The 19872-nt window shown below is 36.9% G+C and overlaps 1 protein-coding gene across 1 annotated transcript in view; it reads left to right on the forward strand.

Annotated features, from left to right (window-relative positions):
• The window catches only part of LOC126161972 (cytoplasmic dynein 2 heavy chain 1), a 778966-nt gene that overhangs the window by 274931 nt on the left and 484163 nt on the right, over positions 1–19872 (forward strand). The window contains 1 exon segment of the mRNA XM_049918163.1: positions 8010–8148. Within this exon segment, the coding sequence (XP_049774120.1) occupies positions 8010–8148 (139 nt within the window).

Genomic DNA, 19872 nt, shown 5'->3' on the forward strand with positions numbered 1-19872 from the left:
GTTAGGATGAATGGGCGTATACTGGCAACATGCATTATTCTGTTGCAGAATATGCTTTACAACATGACAGTTGTAACCTTCTGCCTGTTTCACTACACGCGCTATTGGAATTCTTCCTCCAGGCACAAATTTCTCAGAACTCTGCAGGTGGAAACTAGCGCTACAATATGTCCTTGGCTGTCACCACCCACCTGGCCTTAATTTACATTATTTTCTTCCGTCTAACATTTCTTCACAGTAGCTACTTTTTTCTTCACTCTGTTTTAGTTAACTAGATCTTTCATTGTCATTCCCATCTATTTTTCACCGCCCCCCTCCCACTTTGTTATGTACAGTGCACTTAGCTTTTTACTCTTACTAACTAATGCACATTGTTTAAGCAGTAATCTCTGTCTTGGATATTACTCTATCTTCCACCTTTAGGCTCTCAGGTTTTCAAATCTTGTCTGATGCAGTCCCCAACAATTAGTCATTCCTTCTCACCCCATGCGGTAAGTCTCCCCTGACATACGGTTCTGGGTGACTTTCCCTTTTTCCTACACCTCTCCAGTCCTCTTCCAGAAGCACAGATAGATTAAAAAACTGGATTACATCAGGAATTAGAGTATCAGTAAAAGGAAGTAGGAACTTTTTCTGCAGTCAAAAACTGACAGCAGTCCACAATTTCTTAGTTATTTCAAAAAATACAAGCTAGTTTTGAAACGTGTCATAAAACAGGCAAAAATAAGGGAAAACGACAAATATATTACGATGCCATCCAGTAAAACTAAGTCCATGTGGAAAGCTGTGCAGGATGGGAAGAAGACCACTCACAAAAATATTGTGATATCACACGATGGCAAGAATGTCACTAACCCTAGAACAGTTGCAAACAGCTTCAATTCTTATTATGCAACTGTTGCTGGAAAATTAGTGAAGGAAAAATTTGGAAAGCCAACTATTATGACATGGAAAGAACTTTCATCTATTAAAATAAATAATATAGCCCTGTTCTTCAGTCCAGTATGCCCAACAGAGTTCCTAAATACCATTAACTTACTGAATAGTAATTATTCAACTGGTATTGATGATTTTTCAGATTATATTATAAAAATAACAGCAAGACATATACTCTCTCCTTTATTAGACATATGCAATTCTTCCTTATCATGTGGTGTCTTCCCACAGCAACTGAAAATGGCAAAAGTAATACCCCTGTATAAAAAAGGTGATCAGCAATGTAGGGGTAACTATAGGCCTGTGTCTCTACTAATTTCGAAAATTATTGAAAAAGTGTTCCTTTCACAACTAAATACATTCTTCGACAAGATTAGATTAGATTAGATTTACTTTCATTCCAATTGATCCGTAGTGAGGAGGTCCTCCAGGATGTGGAACATGTCAGAAAAACAACAATACATGACAAATATTTACAACTAAAACAAATAAGCTAATGTACCATTCCACAGGTCCCAAGTGGAATGATCGTCATTTTTTAATGAACACTAAGAATCATTTTACAAATACTAATGCACTGAATTTAAAATAAAAAAGTTTTTTATTTATTTATAAGGTAATAAACATGTAATGCAACTACTGTAATACGTATTTACAATGAACACATTACTGCACTGAAATGGTGCAGAAGTTAGATTATACTTACACACACACACACACACACACCCAAATTTTCAATGAACACATTACTGCACTGAAATTGTGCAGAAGTTATGTTGTACTTATATACAAATCAGTTGGTTTTACTAAGAAATTTATCAATGGAGTAGATGGAGTTGGCCACCAATAAATCCTTTAGGCTTCTCTTAAACTGAATTTCACTGGTTTTTAAGCTTTTTATGGCTGCTGGCAAGTTATTGAAAATGTGTGTTCCTAAATAATGCACACCTTTTTGTACAAGACTAAGTGACTTTAAATCCTTGTGAAGATTATTCTTATTTCTAGTATTGATTCCATGAATTGAGCTGTTGGTTTGAAAAAGTCATATATTTTTAATGACAAATTTCATTATGGAATAAATATATTGGGAAGCAGTAGTTAGTATCCCTAGTTCCCTAAACAGGCTTCTGCAGGATGTTCTTGAGTTCACACCACATATAATTCTTACTGCACGTTTTTGTACCCGGAAAACTTTAGCTTGGCTTGATGAATTACCCCAAAAAATAATCCCATATGACATTATGGAATGAAAGTAAGCATAGTATGCCAGCTTTTTCATTTTTATATCCCCTATGTCTGACAAAATTCGCATTGCAAACAGAGATTTGTTAAGACGCTTCAGCAGGTCTGTGGTGTGCTCCTCCCAGTTGAATTTATTATCAAGCTGTAATCCCAAGAATTTAACACTGTCCACTTCTTCTATCTTCTTGTCATCGTATGTTAGACATATACTCTTGGGACACCCCTTACAAGTTCTGAACTGCATGTAGTGTGTTTTTTCAAAGTTTAGTGACAAAGAATTGGCTAGGAACCAGTGATTAATGTCCACAAATATTTTATTGGCTGATCTTTCTTAGACTACACTTGATTTGCTATTTATTGCAATGTTTGTATCATCGGCAAACAGAACAAACTTGGCATCTGGTAATGCCAGGTATTTCTGGATGTCAGCGTGGCTTCAGACCACAGCGATCAACAGAAACAGCCACTTTCAACCAGATAAACCATGTCTTAAATGCAGTGGACAACCACAGAAATATCTCAGGTTTATTCCTGTACCTAACAAAAGCTTTGATGTCATTGATCATTGTGTGCTCCTGAGGAAGCTTGAACGGTATGGTGTAAGAGATGTGCCAAATCAGTGGATTACATCATATTTGGAATATCGTTCTCAGGTAACTGAAATTAAGTACATGGAAAGAAATGAACTGCAGGTACACCTTTCAGAATCATGTGAACTAAGTCATGGTGTTCCACAGGGTCTATTTTAGGTCCCCGGTTTTTTTGGTATCCATTAATGATTTCCCATCACACATTAGGGATTCTGAACCTGTACTGTTTGCAGATGACACTACCCTGTTGACTGAAGGAAATAAAGAAGAAAATCTCACTGCACCTGCAAAGAATATTACAAAAGAAGTGTAGCAGAAGTAGAAGTAGAAGTTTATTGTCTTATTACATACAGTTTCAAGCCATTGATTTAAAAGTACAGGAGTCTTGTCAAAATACAAAAACTGGTTTACAATTTTCCTTATAATACCAGTAATATAATGTACAGTACTGCATAATTACTTAATTAAGCAGTTAATAATTTTTCTTCAAAAGTAACAAACTTTTAAGATTAACAGTCCTAAGTATTTGCTCTCACCTGTTCAAATTTTCAGGTTTTCATTTATGAATTCTTCTACTGAATAGTAACATTTCCGCACTAGTTTCTCATATAAGGATTTTTTCAGTGTTACTAAATTTATGCTGAGCAATTCTCTTACTTTCACTTTGTTATAAATTTTCATACCCATATAATGTGGAGTTTGAGCATTTAAACAGTGGGTGGGTAGCATAAAATTATTTTGATTTCTGGTGTTGTAATCATGTTGAAAATGATTTGCTACAAATAAATCAGGATTACTGTGTACAAAGATAATTAGCTCATATATGTATAGTGAGGGAACAATTAGTATACTCAGAGTTTTTAGGAGTGGGTGACATGATGTTCTTCACCCTACATTGTGCATATTTCTAATGATGGCTTTCTGAAGTTTTAGTATTCGAAACATATGGTTTGACGTACCCCAAAATACAATTACATTCCTTATTACTGACTCAAAGTAGCTGTGATATACTACTTTTCTTATGCCCATACTGGTAGCATTGTACAATATTTTCATTGCATATGCTAGGCTATTTAATTTATTTGCAAGGCACTGTATGTGTGACCCACATGATAGATTTTTATCTAGTTGCATTCCAGGGAATTTCACACAGCTAGCTTCCTGCAAATCCTGGTTTCTGTGACTGACCTGAATATCATTTAATTTTGCTTGTTTTGTTTTAAATTGCATTAACTGAGTCTTTCCCATGTTTAATTTTAACGCATTTAAATCAAACCAAGTATCCAAGTTTTCTAGAATATTTAATACAGTTTGTGGAATTTGATCTGTAATGTTACTTTCAATGATTAAAGATGTGTCATCTGCAAATAAAACTGAGTGACACTCAATTTTAAGTGGCAGATCATTTATGTAATACAAAAACAGAATGGGACCTAAGACAGAACCTTGGTGTACTCCTTGTGAAATGGTTTTCCACTCTGGAGTATAAGTTCCTCTCTCTGATGTTATAACCACTCTTTGTCTTTGGTTAGTTGGATAGGATTTAAACCATTCTAATACTGTGCCCCTAATTCCATACTTTTCCAGTTTACAAAGTATCAAGGAGTGATTCACACTATCAAAGGCCTTTGATAGGCCACAAAAATTCCTGTGGCATGCAGTGAGTTGTCTAGAGACAAGCTAATTTTATCAACAAAATTATTTATAGCAGATATTATGATTTTGCCTTTTTGAAATCCATACTGATTTTTTGAAATTATTTTAAATTTTTCTATGAAATTTTGAATTTGTATGGTGACTACCTTCTTAAATATTTGTGACAGTGATGGAAGAAGAGAGACTGGACGATAGTTTCCCATGTGTTCTTTTTTTCCTTTCTTGAATAGTGGCTTAACTACTGCGTACTTCAGTGTTCCTGGAAAATAATCTTCTTGAAGGGACACGTTAATTGTTGTAGTTAGTGGCTGAACAATTATTTGAGAGACTGTTTTTAACACTTTTGTTGGTATCCCATCCCATCCTGCTGATGTTTTACTTTTTAGTGACAGTCTCACATTTTCTATATCTTTTACTCTAGTTTTTGTAAAAGTACTGAAGAATTCACCGTCAGGTTACTCACCGTTGAAGAAATTTACCATGTCTGGATAATCTGCTACATTGACATTACAGTTGTTTACATTTATAAAGAATTCATTAAAGAATTCAGAAATTTGAGTAGGATTTACAATAGTTTTATCCTCTATCTTGATTTCAGAAATATCGTGCCCTCAAGCTGTAGCTCCCGTTTCAGCTATGATCACTGGCCATAATGCCTTTGATTTGTTTTCACTATCCAATATGAATCTATTATTTGCCAGTTCTTTGGCTGCCATTACAACTTTTTTAAAAATATTATTGTAATCTTTTACATAGGTAACAAAATGAGAACTTTTATTATGTTTTATTCCCTATGTAGCCGTCTTTTTCTTGCACTCGAGATTTTTATTCTTTCAGTAATCCACTTTACCTTATTTCCTACTTTTTTATGATGTACAGTAAGGGGGAAAGTTTCATTAAAAAGGAATTTTTCCATAAAAGTAGCAAAATTTTCAGAGCATGAAATACTATGATCTATAGACCACTCCACCTTATTTAATCTATGATGGAATAAGTTTACATTTTCTTTGCTGAGCTGGCGTTTGCTGTTGGTTTTTTTTCGAACAAGGTTCTATTGTTTTTGGTAACTCCATAAACAGAGTGCAATGATCAGAAAGTCCTAAATCTAAACAAAATTTATTTGCCTCATTATAAGTATAATGGGTTAAAATATTATCTATACATGTTGCAGACACTTCGTTTACTCGAGTGAAATCATTGAAATTTGCACTGAAATGTGATGTTTGAATCATATCAATGAATTTTGTTGAGTTATTGGCTTCACTGGCTAGATCTATGTTGAAATCAGTGGTTATTATGATTATTTTCTTGATTTCTTTTTGAAGTTTTTGCAATAGACACTGGAATTTTGACAAAAAATATTTTGTTATTTCTGCGCCCGGAATTCTGTATACAGATCAAATTACAATATTTTGCCCTAACTCTACACAGTGGCTTTCAAATATACATTCTTCATTAAGGGAATTCCATTGATCTTTCCACTAGTATGCACGATCCTCTTCGAGTTAAATTACTTCTACAAAAGCTGCTGGCAACCTAAAAATTATCAAGGTTATTTAAGATTTTGATACTGTCCTTTGTAAGCCAGTGTTCATTCAAGTAAACAGTCTCGATATTCGGTATTTCCGACAAATTGATGTGCAAGTCGTTAAGTTTTATTTCGCTGCCATTTGTGTAATTTGAACTTAACCCATTTATGTTCAAGTGCATTACGAACATATTGTTACCTTTTTTAATATTCATAATGGCATATGGTTTGAAACGCTGTTTGTGTATTTTTGTTTCAACGTCATTATCAATTTTTACAACCCCATCTTTGCATACTAGTTTCCCTTATTAAGTATGATCTTACATATATCACTATACATATTGCTGAATGTTGCTGATCCTAGCCGGTTCAGATGCAGTCCATCTTGTCCTAGACATTTATCACTAATAAATTTATTCAAATCCACGAAAACTGCACCAAGTCTGTTGCACTGCTGTCTGATGCGATTGTTTATCCTGCCTATGTATTTATCACTTACCAATCTTATGTGCAGGATACTACTTATAATTAACTTTGATGCTGGGTATACGTTTTTCGTCATCCGGATTAGAATTCTTGCTTCGTTTACCATCTCTTCTTCACTGCTGCTTCGCGGCGAATTCGTCCATTACATGGATGAATGGTTTACCAGAAACAGGCTAGTAGTTAATCCCCAAAAAATGGTACTCATGAATTTCCACACAGATCAAAATAAAAATGTGCCACAACCCGTAGTATGTATAGATAACCAAATCATTAGTGCTGTCAATGAAACTAAATTTCTTGAGATTCATATCAAGGAAAACCTTAAGTGAAGCACTCATATCACATCCCTAAATTGAAAACTAGCAAAAACGACCTATATAGTAAGAATTCCTTGCAACAATACTAGTGCAGGAACGGTTAGGGCTGTATACTTTGCTCGTGTACATTGAATACTGAAATATGGTATCATTTTCAGGGGAAATGTGCACAAGGCCATAACAGTTTTCATGAAACAAAAGGCAGTTATGAGAATAATGAAACAAGTGAGCAGCAGAAAACCATGCAAACCTGTCTTTAAATATCTAAAGATCTTACCCCTTCGCAGCATTCATATGCTGGAAGTAGTCATGCATGTCAAAAAAAGTATACTGAGAAAAGAAAACCTTTTTCCCAAAACAAAAGTGTCCACCATTACAGTACCAGGTCAGACAGTGGTATACACATTAATCATTGTAACACCACACTATGCAAAAAAGGTGTATATCATGCAGGAACAAAATTATACAACAGATTACCAAGACATATAAAATCTCTTCCTGAACTACAGAGCTGTAAAAAGTCTGTAATGGCCTACCTTCTGAAAAACTGCTACTATTCAATCCCGCAATATTTCATGCAAGAAAAAATGTAATTTGTATCTTTAATTGCAGAAATAAGTAAAAAATATACAGTATTTAAAAATTGTAATTATTAACTGTATAGATCCAATTTGTTATACAAATTTAAATAATGTATGTTTGATTTTTGAAAAACCAATAGATAAAAATATTTCCTGTCCAATATCCTGTGTACGATATGTGTACTGAAAAAGAGATTTATATGGACAAATAAATAAATAAACAATGACAGTGTACTGTGGCTGTGTACGCTTCTGCATTCATTTTCAATTCGACACATAAACAGTTACCTGGTATTGTAATACTGATATTTGTCACTGTGAGTGGATTATCACTAGTCACAATTAAGTAGTGACATACGTGCCTTGTGTTTGTGTTTCGGCTTATAATGTATAATATGACTCACTCCACAACCCTGAAGGCTCTCCTCTGTAATAGACTATGGAACACAGTGTGCGAATCAATAAATGTGTATAAGAAGGCAAGCATGTTGTTTTAATTAAATTCTCATATTGCAATAAATTAAATTATATTGTTTATGGTGCTATCATTTAATTAAATGATGTGGTTGTTCTTCCATGTATTTGCTTTTGGTAGTATTACCTTATGCATATTCATTTATTGACAATAATACAAAATTAACATATGTATGATATGATCTTTGAACTCTTCCAGATTCTATTCCCAGAATGGTGATTCAACTGTAGTTCGTATGGTAGATGCTGAGTTCAAATATACCTTTGAGTACCAAGGAAGTACACTAAAACTGGTGCATACACCACTGACAGACAAATGTTACTTAACCTTAACCCAGGCAAGTAGTTGAGTGTTTGGTATCAATAATCATGTAAGTTATAACTTTCATTTTTTGTGCTGTGCCTTGTACAATTATTGTATTCAGTACTGAAGCCAGATTTCAAGTTATTACCAACTGTGCCTATGTTGTAGTACAATACATACAGCTTGAATCAATATGCATAAAACAATGTGCTATTGCTCATTGAGTCAGCATCAATATGTTACAGTTGATAAATTATTTATCTTTTATGAACTACGTGAATTGGTAGTGGCATAAGAGGTGATGGTGTCCCTCTAAAGCGTTACAGTAACCAGCTCTAAAAGATAAAAATGCAAATCCAAATATGTGGAAGGCTCAGGCAGAAGACTGTAAACTCCAACACATAGTCACCACAGATTTAGTTTATCTCTTTTGAACAAGACTATCGAAGACAGGAAGCAGAAGGTTGTCAAAGATGGAAATTGTGTGAAATCTAATGCCATTCTTTACCTCCAGTTAGGTTCAACATACACTGATGCTTGTTTTGTGTATGAATTGTTCATCAGAGCTAACAATAGCATTTATTCATGTAATACTCCTATACTACAGGAGAAAAAACATTGACTGAGGAACAAGTGGTGGTCAGTAATGACAATGAGAAATGAATGACATACTTGAACTGAGTGTCATTACAATTAAAACTGGCATTCATAGGTGTATTGGTGCAAAACCTTTCTTCCAGCTACATTAATTTCTTTCAATTCCCTCAGCTGTCAGCTCCCTGTTCATTCTGAGATAATTTTTGTTTTCTCTTCCTTCTTCTCTGTGATGAGGTCTTACTTATTGTGATCATGTTCCCTCACCTTTTCTGTGTGGCGTAATGATGGAACACTATTTCATTCTAATACTTATTTAATTATTTATTTTTTCAATTGTATCTTTTTTTGTGTAGATAAAACTGGCTGAACACATATAACAAAAATGCCTATACTAATTATTACTTCTTGTTACACTGTAATTAAAAAAAGCAATAAAAGAAAGAAAAATATTATCTTCTACTATACAGTTACTATTGCATCTATAACTAATTATTCAGCTACTATTACTACTGCTTTTGTGACTACAAAGCTACATTTCTCACAGTTGTTGATTCTGTCAGGTCACCATTTCCTTGCAGAACTAATATGTCAAAATTATTGAAGGTTATTCCTACTACTGTGTCTGTCCTGAAACTACTCTGGTGAATAACCTGCTGTAAAGAATGGCATGTCAGCAGTATTCCCTCTGTGTCAATCATTTCCATGATTCTCTGTATACCTTCAACATCTACAATTCTATAATAACCCAACTGGTTAAGGAATCTCATTCTTTGTCTCTCCCTTATAGTGGAGAGGAATTCACAGGCTTTTCTTCCTATGTTGGAAGTATCCTATACATGTTGCCACAGGTGTAAAATGTGATATTGTTTTAATTTATTCATACTGGTCTCAGAAGCAAGTATCCTATGAAGGTATGTCCTTCCTCAACTTCATCCTCACCATGGTTGACCTCTAAGGGTTCGACCAACTGCGTCATACAAATGACCATGTGACCATATGGTGTGCAGAGGATTATTATTCTTATCTTCGCATCTCTCTGCGATAGTGCTCTCTCTATTCTGCTCTTTCTGCATATGGGTTGTGGATGTGTGTCCTCTTGTATCAGAACAATGTTCCCAGGCAGAATTTGATGAGCCATCCTGGTGGACGTTTAACATCATGGAAGTTCATCAGCTCCAACAGTTATTCTTTCATCCAGCATTTCCAAAATTTGTCAGTGAGTTGCTACCTAGCTGGAATTCCTTTTGCTAGGTTCGTGTTCAATGCAGGCTCTTGTCATGTTAAAATTGTTGCAAGTTTCTCTCCATTCAGAAAATGGGAAAGGGTCAGTTCATCTCCTTGTATGATGGGCTTGGAGTTCATAGTGCTTCCAGTACTAATCAGTATACTGTTCAGGTGTTCTTCACTGAACCTTGTGAGTCCAATACCTTTCTGAGACAATACTTTATCCCACCATTCTTTCCCACCATCCTCCCTACCGAGCCACACAGGAGGTAATGAATTTCCATATAATACTGTGGTGGGTAAGGAATTTGCAAGTATTCGTGGTAGTTAACACTTTCCAGTGCTGTGCTAGTTCCATTTCAGTGGCATGAAGTGTTTCACATTGTCTGTGTAAATCATCATATGGGGTAGTCCATGACTGGCAGCAAATTCCTGGAATACCATGAGAAACTTATTTGTTGATAGGTGTGTACAGAGTTTGAGGTGCACTGCTCTCATGGTAGCACATGTGAACAGAGTGATATGTGGCTTGTGCATTTTTCTTTCATTTTGATGAATAATGATCCAGCAATGTCTATTCCTGTTACAGCAAATGTTTTAGCAGGTGTAACTCCTTCTGATGGCAACAGTGCTTCAATTTGTTGCCCTTATGGGCCCTTCAGGATCTTACACGTAAAGCAAAAGGGTAGGATTCTTTTGATTGTGTAACAGGGTATGATGATCCAAAATTCGGTTTGGAGTTCTGTCAGTACAGAATGAATGCAAAAGTGATGATGGCAGACATGTGTCTCTTGGATAACCAACTATGTGAAATGGTGGGAACTGTCAGGGTGCACAGAATGTTTTTGTTTCTTGTTGAAGCTAGTGCATTGCAGTTGACCACCTATGTGCATCAGTCTATCTTCCATGAAAGGATCATGCAATGTTATTTTTTTTACTCTCTTGGCAGAAGTAAGTTATTTTGGAGTGTATGTAGTTCCCTGGCAAAGGAATCTCTCTGGGCTACTCATTTCCAATATATACAGGCAGCTGATAGTTCAGTGGCTGTAAGCTCTCCTGAAGATTCTTCCTTCTGATGAATGTTGTGTAGGGAACAGAGTGTCCATGCTGTAGTGTGAATGAGTGTACAGTATGAGCTGCATTTAGATAGGTTCATGAGATTGGACAGTGTAGATATTGACGGAACTTGTCTGTGGTTTTTCTTTGTATTCTCCCCAGGTGGTATTGTCAGAGTATCAGTTGGCCATCACTCAGGAGAGAGTGCAAGCCAAGATGGTTCATGCCACCAAATTTCAGGGGTATATATTTGAACTTCTAACACTACCATTTCCTATGACTGCTTCAAAACTCATTATTACATAGTGTGATGATAAAGAAAAGCATTTCTTCAACTAGATAAATACCTATCTAAGCGTGTAGTTGTCATAGCAGAAAACAGCAGTGGGGAAAATAAAAAAGTTCTAAAATGGTTGTTGCAATAAGCATATAATTTTATACTCATCTTGTTGCATCAATACAGCTGTGGCCCCAAACATAATCTTCTTGTTGTCCAGGTTTTTGAACATACTTATTCATGTTTTCATGATATTGTGGTTTATTTCCCTTACACACATTGCAAACCATGGAAATTATGCTTCAACTTCCTGAACAGTACTAAAGAGAGTCTTCTTGCACCCTTTCAAAGATCACAATTTTCTTTATAAAAAACGTAGGTACACACACTGTTCACAGTACAAAAACCTAGACAAAAACTGCTCTACTCAAGCTCGAATCAAAGAATCACTCACTTCTGGTGCATATGACAAATGATATACACTGCCAAAAAAAAAAAAAAAAAAAAACGAAAAATGTGCACCTTGAAAGATGACATCACTTTTGATTTGATGATGGCTAATGCCCTGTGAGGGATAGTAGATTCACTGATAATGGTTTCAACATTGCGTGCCAACAGGTAGCGCAACGGCATAGCTACCCTTTAATAAGGAATACTCACAGTGAGAAGGCTCAGTGCGGTGTGAAGCAAGCAGGCACACATGCCACAGAAATGCACTGATGCTTCTTGCAGCCAACTGAGTGAATTTGAAAAGGGGTCAAATTGTGGCCTTCTGAGTGAGGGGATGGCCCTTTTGGAGAACTGCCACACAAGTTGTTGATGTTGGTATTAGTGGTCACCTGAACATTCTCACTCCCATAGAAGAGGTTCTGGATGTCCATGCAGCACAGACACCCTTCAGGATTGTTGTATTGTAAGAGAAGTACTGTATTTACTCGAATCTAAGCCGCACTTTTTTTCCTGTTTTTGTAATCCAAAAAACCGCCTGCGGCTTAGAATCGAGTGCAAAGCAAGCGGAAGTTCTGAAAAATGTTGGTAGGTGCCGCCACAACTACCTTCTGCCGTCGAATATATGTAGCGCTACACAGGCATGCTTTGTAGTCACAAAGATAAATACTGGCGCCAAAACCTCTGCGTCAGTTAAAAAAAAAAAAAAGTGGAAGAAGAGCTTTTTTTTTCTCCGCCCCGAGCTTAGACCACTGCATTTTCATACATTATCCAACGAAGTAAATACAAATTCCGTATTGTTCATCTCCGAATGTAGTAGAATTTCAATGTACTACAAAAATCCGACTCGCAAGACTGGGATGTTTTTCAATATGGCCAACTCTACATTCTGAATTTTTTCCTAACTGTGAGAAGAAATGGTTGCTAATAGTAACCTGATGAAATGTGAATCACAAGCAGTATTCTCTTCACCATTCACCATAAGAATAATATGAATATAAACATTTTGCCATGTATTCTTCCGTGTTTGTTGCTATCTTATTTAAATCCTGTCTGCCTAATAAACTACGAAACTAGAGTGAGACAACAGCAAACACGGAAGAATATATGTATTGTGTCATGTTTATATTCGTATTATTCTTATGCCTAATAGTGATACAGTCAGAAATGAAGCACGGCAACTGACTAGATTTTTAAATCTAAGATGACTCTAATTTCTGTGCAGAATTTGATGTGCTAAAGAAGCGCCCGCAAAGATTTTCAAACGGAGAAAAATTTTCGCCTAACTCTCGTTCAGAACATGTTCTATCATACGCAGCCTATTATTTGGTTCTTGTTGATCATTCTCAAAGAAAGCAGCAGTGTAAGTAACAACTTGACATTGCTTCGCTAATGAGACGATTCGCCTCTTTTTAGTTGTAAGCGGCGCTAGCGCGCACAAAAGCAAGCCATGCCGCGAGCGGCGACAGGCCGTAAACATGCACTATCAGAATGCGACAAACAATGCATGACACAGTACAATGATGCATTTTCAACTTAGAGTGACGTAAACACCTATAACAGAGAAAACGGCACTTATCAGATCAAAGCAAAGTAAGCAATCGATTCAAACCAGACGAAGCACGTGAAAAAGGAAGGGTACCTGTATAAATATGGACGGAGCACCTGACGCATAGCAATGGCTACCTGGTAAAGCTTAACTGCTAAGCTTACGACTCGAACCAAACTACTGTAGCTGTATCGTCATTCATTCGACCTAAATTGTGTCTCATATTCCAGGGACCAACTTTGTTTCGATTTGGAGGTGCGGCCTAAAACTTTTCTCTCCCATTGAATTTCGAGTCTCAAATTTCAGGTGCGGCTTAGATTCGGGAAAATTTTTTTCTTGATTTCGAGTCTCATTTTTCAGGTGCGGCTTAGATTCGAGTGCGGCTTAGATTCGAGTAAATACGGTAGTGGCAGATTGTACAGGTACATGAACTGTTGTGAACCTGTTATTAGCAGTGGGAACATGAGCATGCACACCTCTAGCCCAAGCTCCACTCATTCCATGGCACCAATATGCACAACTCAACCATTGCCATCAGAGGATGTCTTGCAAGATGGAATAGTATGCTGTGGTTTTGTGTGATGAAAGCAGATTCTGTGTGGTAAGCACCCAGTCCCCGTCCTTGCCCAGAAACTCCATCAGCTACAAAATATCTCCTTCAATCCAAATGCTTATCTTGAACTATCTAGCAGTGGCATACATCATCCAGAAAAGTGTGAAGAATTTTCACTGCAAGGACTTGGTTGTATTCACTCACATTTTCCCAAGAGCCCAGAGAGCCTGAATATGCTACTGGTATTCAGTGGCTTTTATGTTAGCTAGGTGGGCCTGAATTATCCAGTCCTTAGTGCCAGAAGCATTGGAGCATCCTATTCATTTTTGTGTACATCTCTGCTGTCGCTACAATTCCTTCTGCTATATACTTCAGCTCAGCTGAAAGATAGCCATAAAGAAATGTGTGTTTATTGCCGGCATTTACTAATATGTCCTTTTCGACTGACTGAACAAACTGCTATCAGAACCATGTCCATGTCTTCAGATCACTTGAAAAGGGCTCAAGCTTGATCGGCAGAAGTCTTTTTGAACTTAATGCAAACTGTTTCTGTATTTTGTGTGACTTTTGAGAAATAGTACATTTCCCGTGTCTATGACTCTTCTCCTTTTTGAATATCTGTCTCATATTTGCCATTGTCTAATAGATCATGAATCCCATAATCTTGTTTGCTGAGCCTGTGCAAACTGATCTGTAATCTCATGTTACAGTATCTATAATACAAAAGTTCTACAGTGTCTGACAACTGTTCGACTTCCACAATGAAGTGTGTAATGTTTGCTCTTTCTCTCATGTATTTCTTCCTTAAGCTGCATAATTGTGCTTCTGAATTGTTCTCCACCATATCCAATTCATCACGTTATTCAGAAATGTGTGGCAATGTTGGCTATGTCCAGCAATTCCTTAATTGGTATTATCTGAGGCTACCTAGTCTGACTAATACAATGAACAACTGTCCGATAGTAGCACTAGTTATACATGCATTGTCAGTAGCATTACCAACTAGCACTTATTACCATTATGAGTGAAACAACAGTTTGATTTAAACAGCAATGAAAGCACAAACTATACACAGTATCCCAATTATATCCTTAGCATCAAATTACTTTATTACTGCCATAGAGCCTGCATAGTACTTAGAAAGTTTTACAATTTGTAGTTTTACTGATCTGCATTGTAGAAGAAATGCGTGACTTTTCTTGTTCTTCAGCTTGTCTTTGTATGTCTGTCCTTTTCTTCTTGGCTCGCTCCTTCTCAGGTTTCAGCACCAAAAAATGTTGTCTTGAAAATGTGCATTACACTTGTCTTCTGCAGTTCATCTCTAGTCACCAGTTACAATGAACAATCTGTTATCTTCAAAATTTACTAATCAGCTTATGTTATTACTGTCATGTAACTTTTGTTGCATTGGGCTCCAATTGTACACTCCAAAATGTGGGGTGATACAGTGATGCCAATGGACAGTGTTTCAAGGTGGACTTTTGTTTGTCTTTCACTGCCCACTATAGGTTATAAAAAGTGTCAATTAGTATCTATCAACATATATAAAGGATATGTATGTAGAATGAGTTTCTGTTGTAAGTGATATTGCCTTATTTATTATGTCTAATGTTGTTTGTCTCTCCTGTAATTGAATTAAAATAACTTTATGAATACTATTCCATTGACTCAAGCAGTAGTGGAAAGATATCAGACAACCACAACTCTTCCCTGTACCCCACATATGAGCTGTGTTGCCTGTTATGTAGCTGCCTGCAGAGCCAGACAAGGCTCTGGGTAGAGCTTATGTCAAGTAGCAGCCGATAATCTTGGAAATCTTTTGCATGCAATAAATGGGTCTGTAAGATTTGGATATCATTGGATCTTTGTCCTGTTCTTTATTGATAACCACTACATCAACATTCTTTCTAGATGCAGGCACTCATTACTGCAATACAATCTCATTATATGGGTCACACAGGTAGGTATACAATTAATCAATTAAGGCTTGTATAACTTCTACACTTACTGCACCCAGTCTTTAAAGTTTTTTCTTTCTTTGTTAATCACAAAATTGTTTGTCTAATTCATTATTACATAAAAAGACATGCATGTTTACTATTTTTGTAGTATTCCCAAAACACCCTTCACAATCTACGCTAATCTTGTTGAAATGGCTGTGAGCACTATGGGACTTAACTTCTGAGGTCATCAGTCCCCTAGAACTTAGAACTACTTAAACCTAACTAACCTAAGGACATCACAACATCCATGCCCGAGGCAGGATTCGAACCTGTGACCGTAGCGGTCGCACAGTTCCAGATTGTAGGGACTAGAACCGCTCGGCCACCTCGGCCGGCCACTAATCTTGTTTATCACCTCCTTTTGCATTGTCAAGAAGCAATGTTTCCATTAACAAAGTAGCTGACTGTTCTGAAATGTTCTGTTACTGTCCCATCATTTTATTTGAGCGTGGCCAGTAGATTTGGTGATCATATTTGCTGACTACTTTATGTGGTGCATGAAAAGGATTTATTTCTAAGCAAATTTCCATGAATTTTCTCTGTAACTTTAATTTTTCTCCATAACTTCTTTAAATTATTGTTTAATGTGCCTGTATCCAACACATGTTGACTTGTGTTTCCCTTCAAGTGATAATATAATGTATGATATTATGGTTGTTCATTATTTCAGTCTCGACATTCCAGCCTTTCACAAAGCCTGATGCTCTCATATTTATTAGACTTAAGTCTACATTTGAAGTTATTCCAAACTCTCCCTTTATAGACTAGAAGGTGAAGAGTTATATTTACTGTCTCTAGATTGAATACCAGTGGCGAACACAAGAGTTTTGGTCTCACCTTGGTGACGAATATCGTTCAGCTCCATTAGAAGCTCATCAGTCCCGTTGTTAATTTGAAAATACATGGAAACAGGCACCAATTCCCTTCCCTGGTTAACATTTCCCTTTTCTGGTTAACACACAGATTAGAAGTTTCAAAAAATAATGTGATGTTTTTGTCATAATAATGGCCTCATTAGATATTGCTATTGCTGCCATGGGATGTTGGAGTTGATTAGTTTGTGGCACATGGGCGATATTTCCTGCCTTTGTATGCATTTCTCATACACACAGTCCATCATACTTTAACTCGTCTGCCACCTTTGAAACCTCATACAAAATGTTGGAACTTTTCATTTCATTAAGCAACTATTTTTTGTCTGCGTAAGAGATGATGGATATATGTAGCTCAATATGACAGTGGTCATCCATGATAATATGTGTTGTCAGAAAGTTTTTTTAATATCTCTAAGGAGTATAATAAATTTCTTCTAGCAGAAACCTTTTTTGTTTGGAATAGGAACTCCTGGTGGAATGTAAATATTTAGAAGCAAAGGTAACAACTCACTAAATGTTAGGTGTTGTGAGTCATCTACAGGCACATAAACAAGACTGAAAGCTTGCTAACTTTTTGACAAATACTTTTTTTGAGCTAGGGTACATGCGTGCACGCACACACACACACACACACACACACACACACACACCTGGTACCCTGGTACCATTTCGTTGTGCTGGCTGAGCACACAGTGTTAGGACTGCTGTTGAATGGTTGGACTGTGGTGAGGAACTATGTCAAGTGGAGTAGGAGAGACAATGCCTCATCCCAGTCAAGCTGCAGAACTTCAATTTCAGCATTGTGTATTCAGCCATCACAGTGTGATGATAGAAGTGTATCCTATCCTCATCAGTTCACAAATGATTGAGTTTGAGGTGGATCCTATCTGCAAAATTAGGTATAGAAAAAATAAGATAATCTCATTATGGACTGTGTATTCCTTGGTATATATCTTACCACTGTAGTATTATCAGCTCTTACAGCTCAATGAGTTCTCTATGTTTTAATATATCTGTCATCCATTTATTATGTTCTGTGATCTGTTGCCCACTTTTCTGTTATGAGTCTTCATTTCTTTAACAGACTACCATAGTTGCTCTGAGTCTCACACTGTTTCTGTTGTAAATTCAAATCCTGCATTCCAGATTGGCTTATGCCACATTCCACAAGTACCTGCTCAGAGTATGCCACGGCCACCCTTTTATTTTTTTTTTTGCCTGTATGATTTTTTTACTTTTAAACAACATAGTTCTGGATTTTTTTTTATTTTTTTTTATTTATTTATTTATTTTTTTTTTTTTTTGGAAAAAATTCTTTCCTGCATTTTTGGTGGTGCATAATGCTGTACTTCCTACTGTTGCATGTTCTCTTTTGCTCACTTTTTCCAGAAATTTCTCGTTTCTCAGCTGCCTTCCTTCCCCTTCATCATGATTTTTCTCTCCTATATGGATGACATATAATAATGTTGTTGGAGCCTTGATTACTTTTTTATGTTTTGAGACACTTATCCACAACAAGCCTGTGAAAAATGAAATGATCATATGGCATTGGTAGCCAGTAGTCCCTGTCTGGGGAAGTTTGGCAGTTGAGTTGCAAATCTTTTCAGTTGATGCCACAGTGGATGGCTTCTGTGTCAATGATGGTGAAATGGTGAAGAGGACAACATAACAACCAGACCCCAAGCAGAGAAAATATCTGACCTGGCTGGCAATTGAACCTGGTCCTTTTACATGGCTGTCAGGCTTGCTGACCACTCAGTAAAGGGGCAAACAGTCTGTAAAATGTGCCTTGCAAGGGGGTTTGATACATTTTGCTCCATTTCATGCCTGCATGTATGCTCTACATTCATTGTTTCATGAGAGCTGTTCTAACCCGAGGATTGGTGAATTGCCATCATTCAATTTGGTCCTGTTGTGCATCATGCTCTGAAACCACCTTGAATGCTTTCTGTGGTCAATTAATTTTCAAGATTCTGCATGTGTATCTGTCTTTTCATATATTTATATCTGTGTCCTTTGCAGTGTTACAGAATATTGTCAAAGATCTCTTCTTCTTTGAATGTTTGTATGTGAGTGTCTCTTGCACCTCTCAGGCAGTGCATGGAGATAATGCTTGTAATACTGCTGGAAAAGGGGATACTGAGTCTGTCAAGATCCTTGGTTGATTGATGAGAAAAACCAGGTCCTTTTTTTATATCTCCATATGCCTCTGAAGTCGTCATGTCTCTCACTAGAAACTCAAATGTGAGCTGGACTGTGGGTTCACTCTTGTTGGTGATTTCTTACTTTGGGGGGGGGGGGGGGGGGATTCTGTGATTCAGCTCTACTCTTAAAGGTGTACAGACTGTTTCAAAGTCACCTATTTTCTGTCCTAATGTGATATACACTGACATGACAAAGGTCATGGGACACCTCCAAATATTGTGTTGGATCTCCTTTTGCCTGGTGTAGTGCAGCAACTCCATGTAACATGGACTCAATAAATTTCTGGTAGTTCCCTGCTGAAATATTGTGGCATGCTGCCTCTATAGCTGTTCATAACTGCAAAAGTGTTGCTGGTGCAAAATGTTCTGCATGAACTGACCTAAATGTTGAATGGGATTTAGGTCAGGTGATCTGGATGGCCAAATCATTTGTTTGAATTATCCAGAATGTTCATTAAACCAATCATGAAGAATTGTGGCTCAGTGACATGACATTGTTGTTTGGGAACATGAAGTCCATGAATGGCTGCAAATCGTTTCCAAGTAGCCAAACATAACCATTTCCAGTCAGTGGTCAGTTCAGTTTGATCAGAGTACCCAGTCCGTACCATGTAAAAACAGCCAAACACCATTATGGAGCCATCACTGCACTAGTTTGCATGGTGCCTTGTTGTCAACTTGGGTCCACGGTTTTGTGGTGTCTATGCCACAGTCGAAACCTACCATCAGCTCTTGCCAACTGAAATCAGGACTCATCTGACCAGGATACAGTTTTCTAATCATCTAGGGTCAAATTGGTGTAGTCATGATCCCAGGAGAGGCACTTGAGGCAATGTCATACTGTCGGCTAAGGCTCTCGCGTTGGTTGTCTGCTGCCACAGCCCATTAATGCCACATTTCAGTGCACTGTCCTGATGGATGTGTTCACTGACAATCCATGTTGATTTCTGGGGTTATTTCATGCAGTGACAGC

The sequence above is a fragment of the Schistocerca cancellata genome, chromosome 2 (assembly GCF_023864275.1).
Source record: "Schistocerca cancellata isolate TAMUIC-IGC-003103 chromosome 2, iqSchCanc2.1, whole genome shotgun sequence".
In the NCBI taxonomy this organism is placed as follows: domain Eukaryota; kingdom Metazoa; phylum Arthropoda; class Insecta; order Orthoptera; family Acrididae; genus Schistocerca; species Schistocerca cancellata.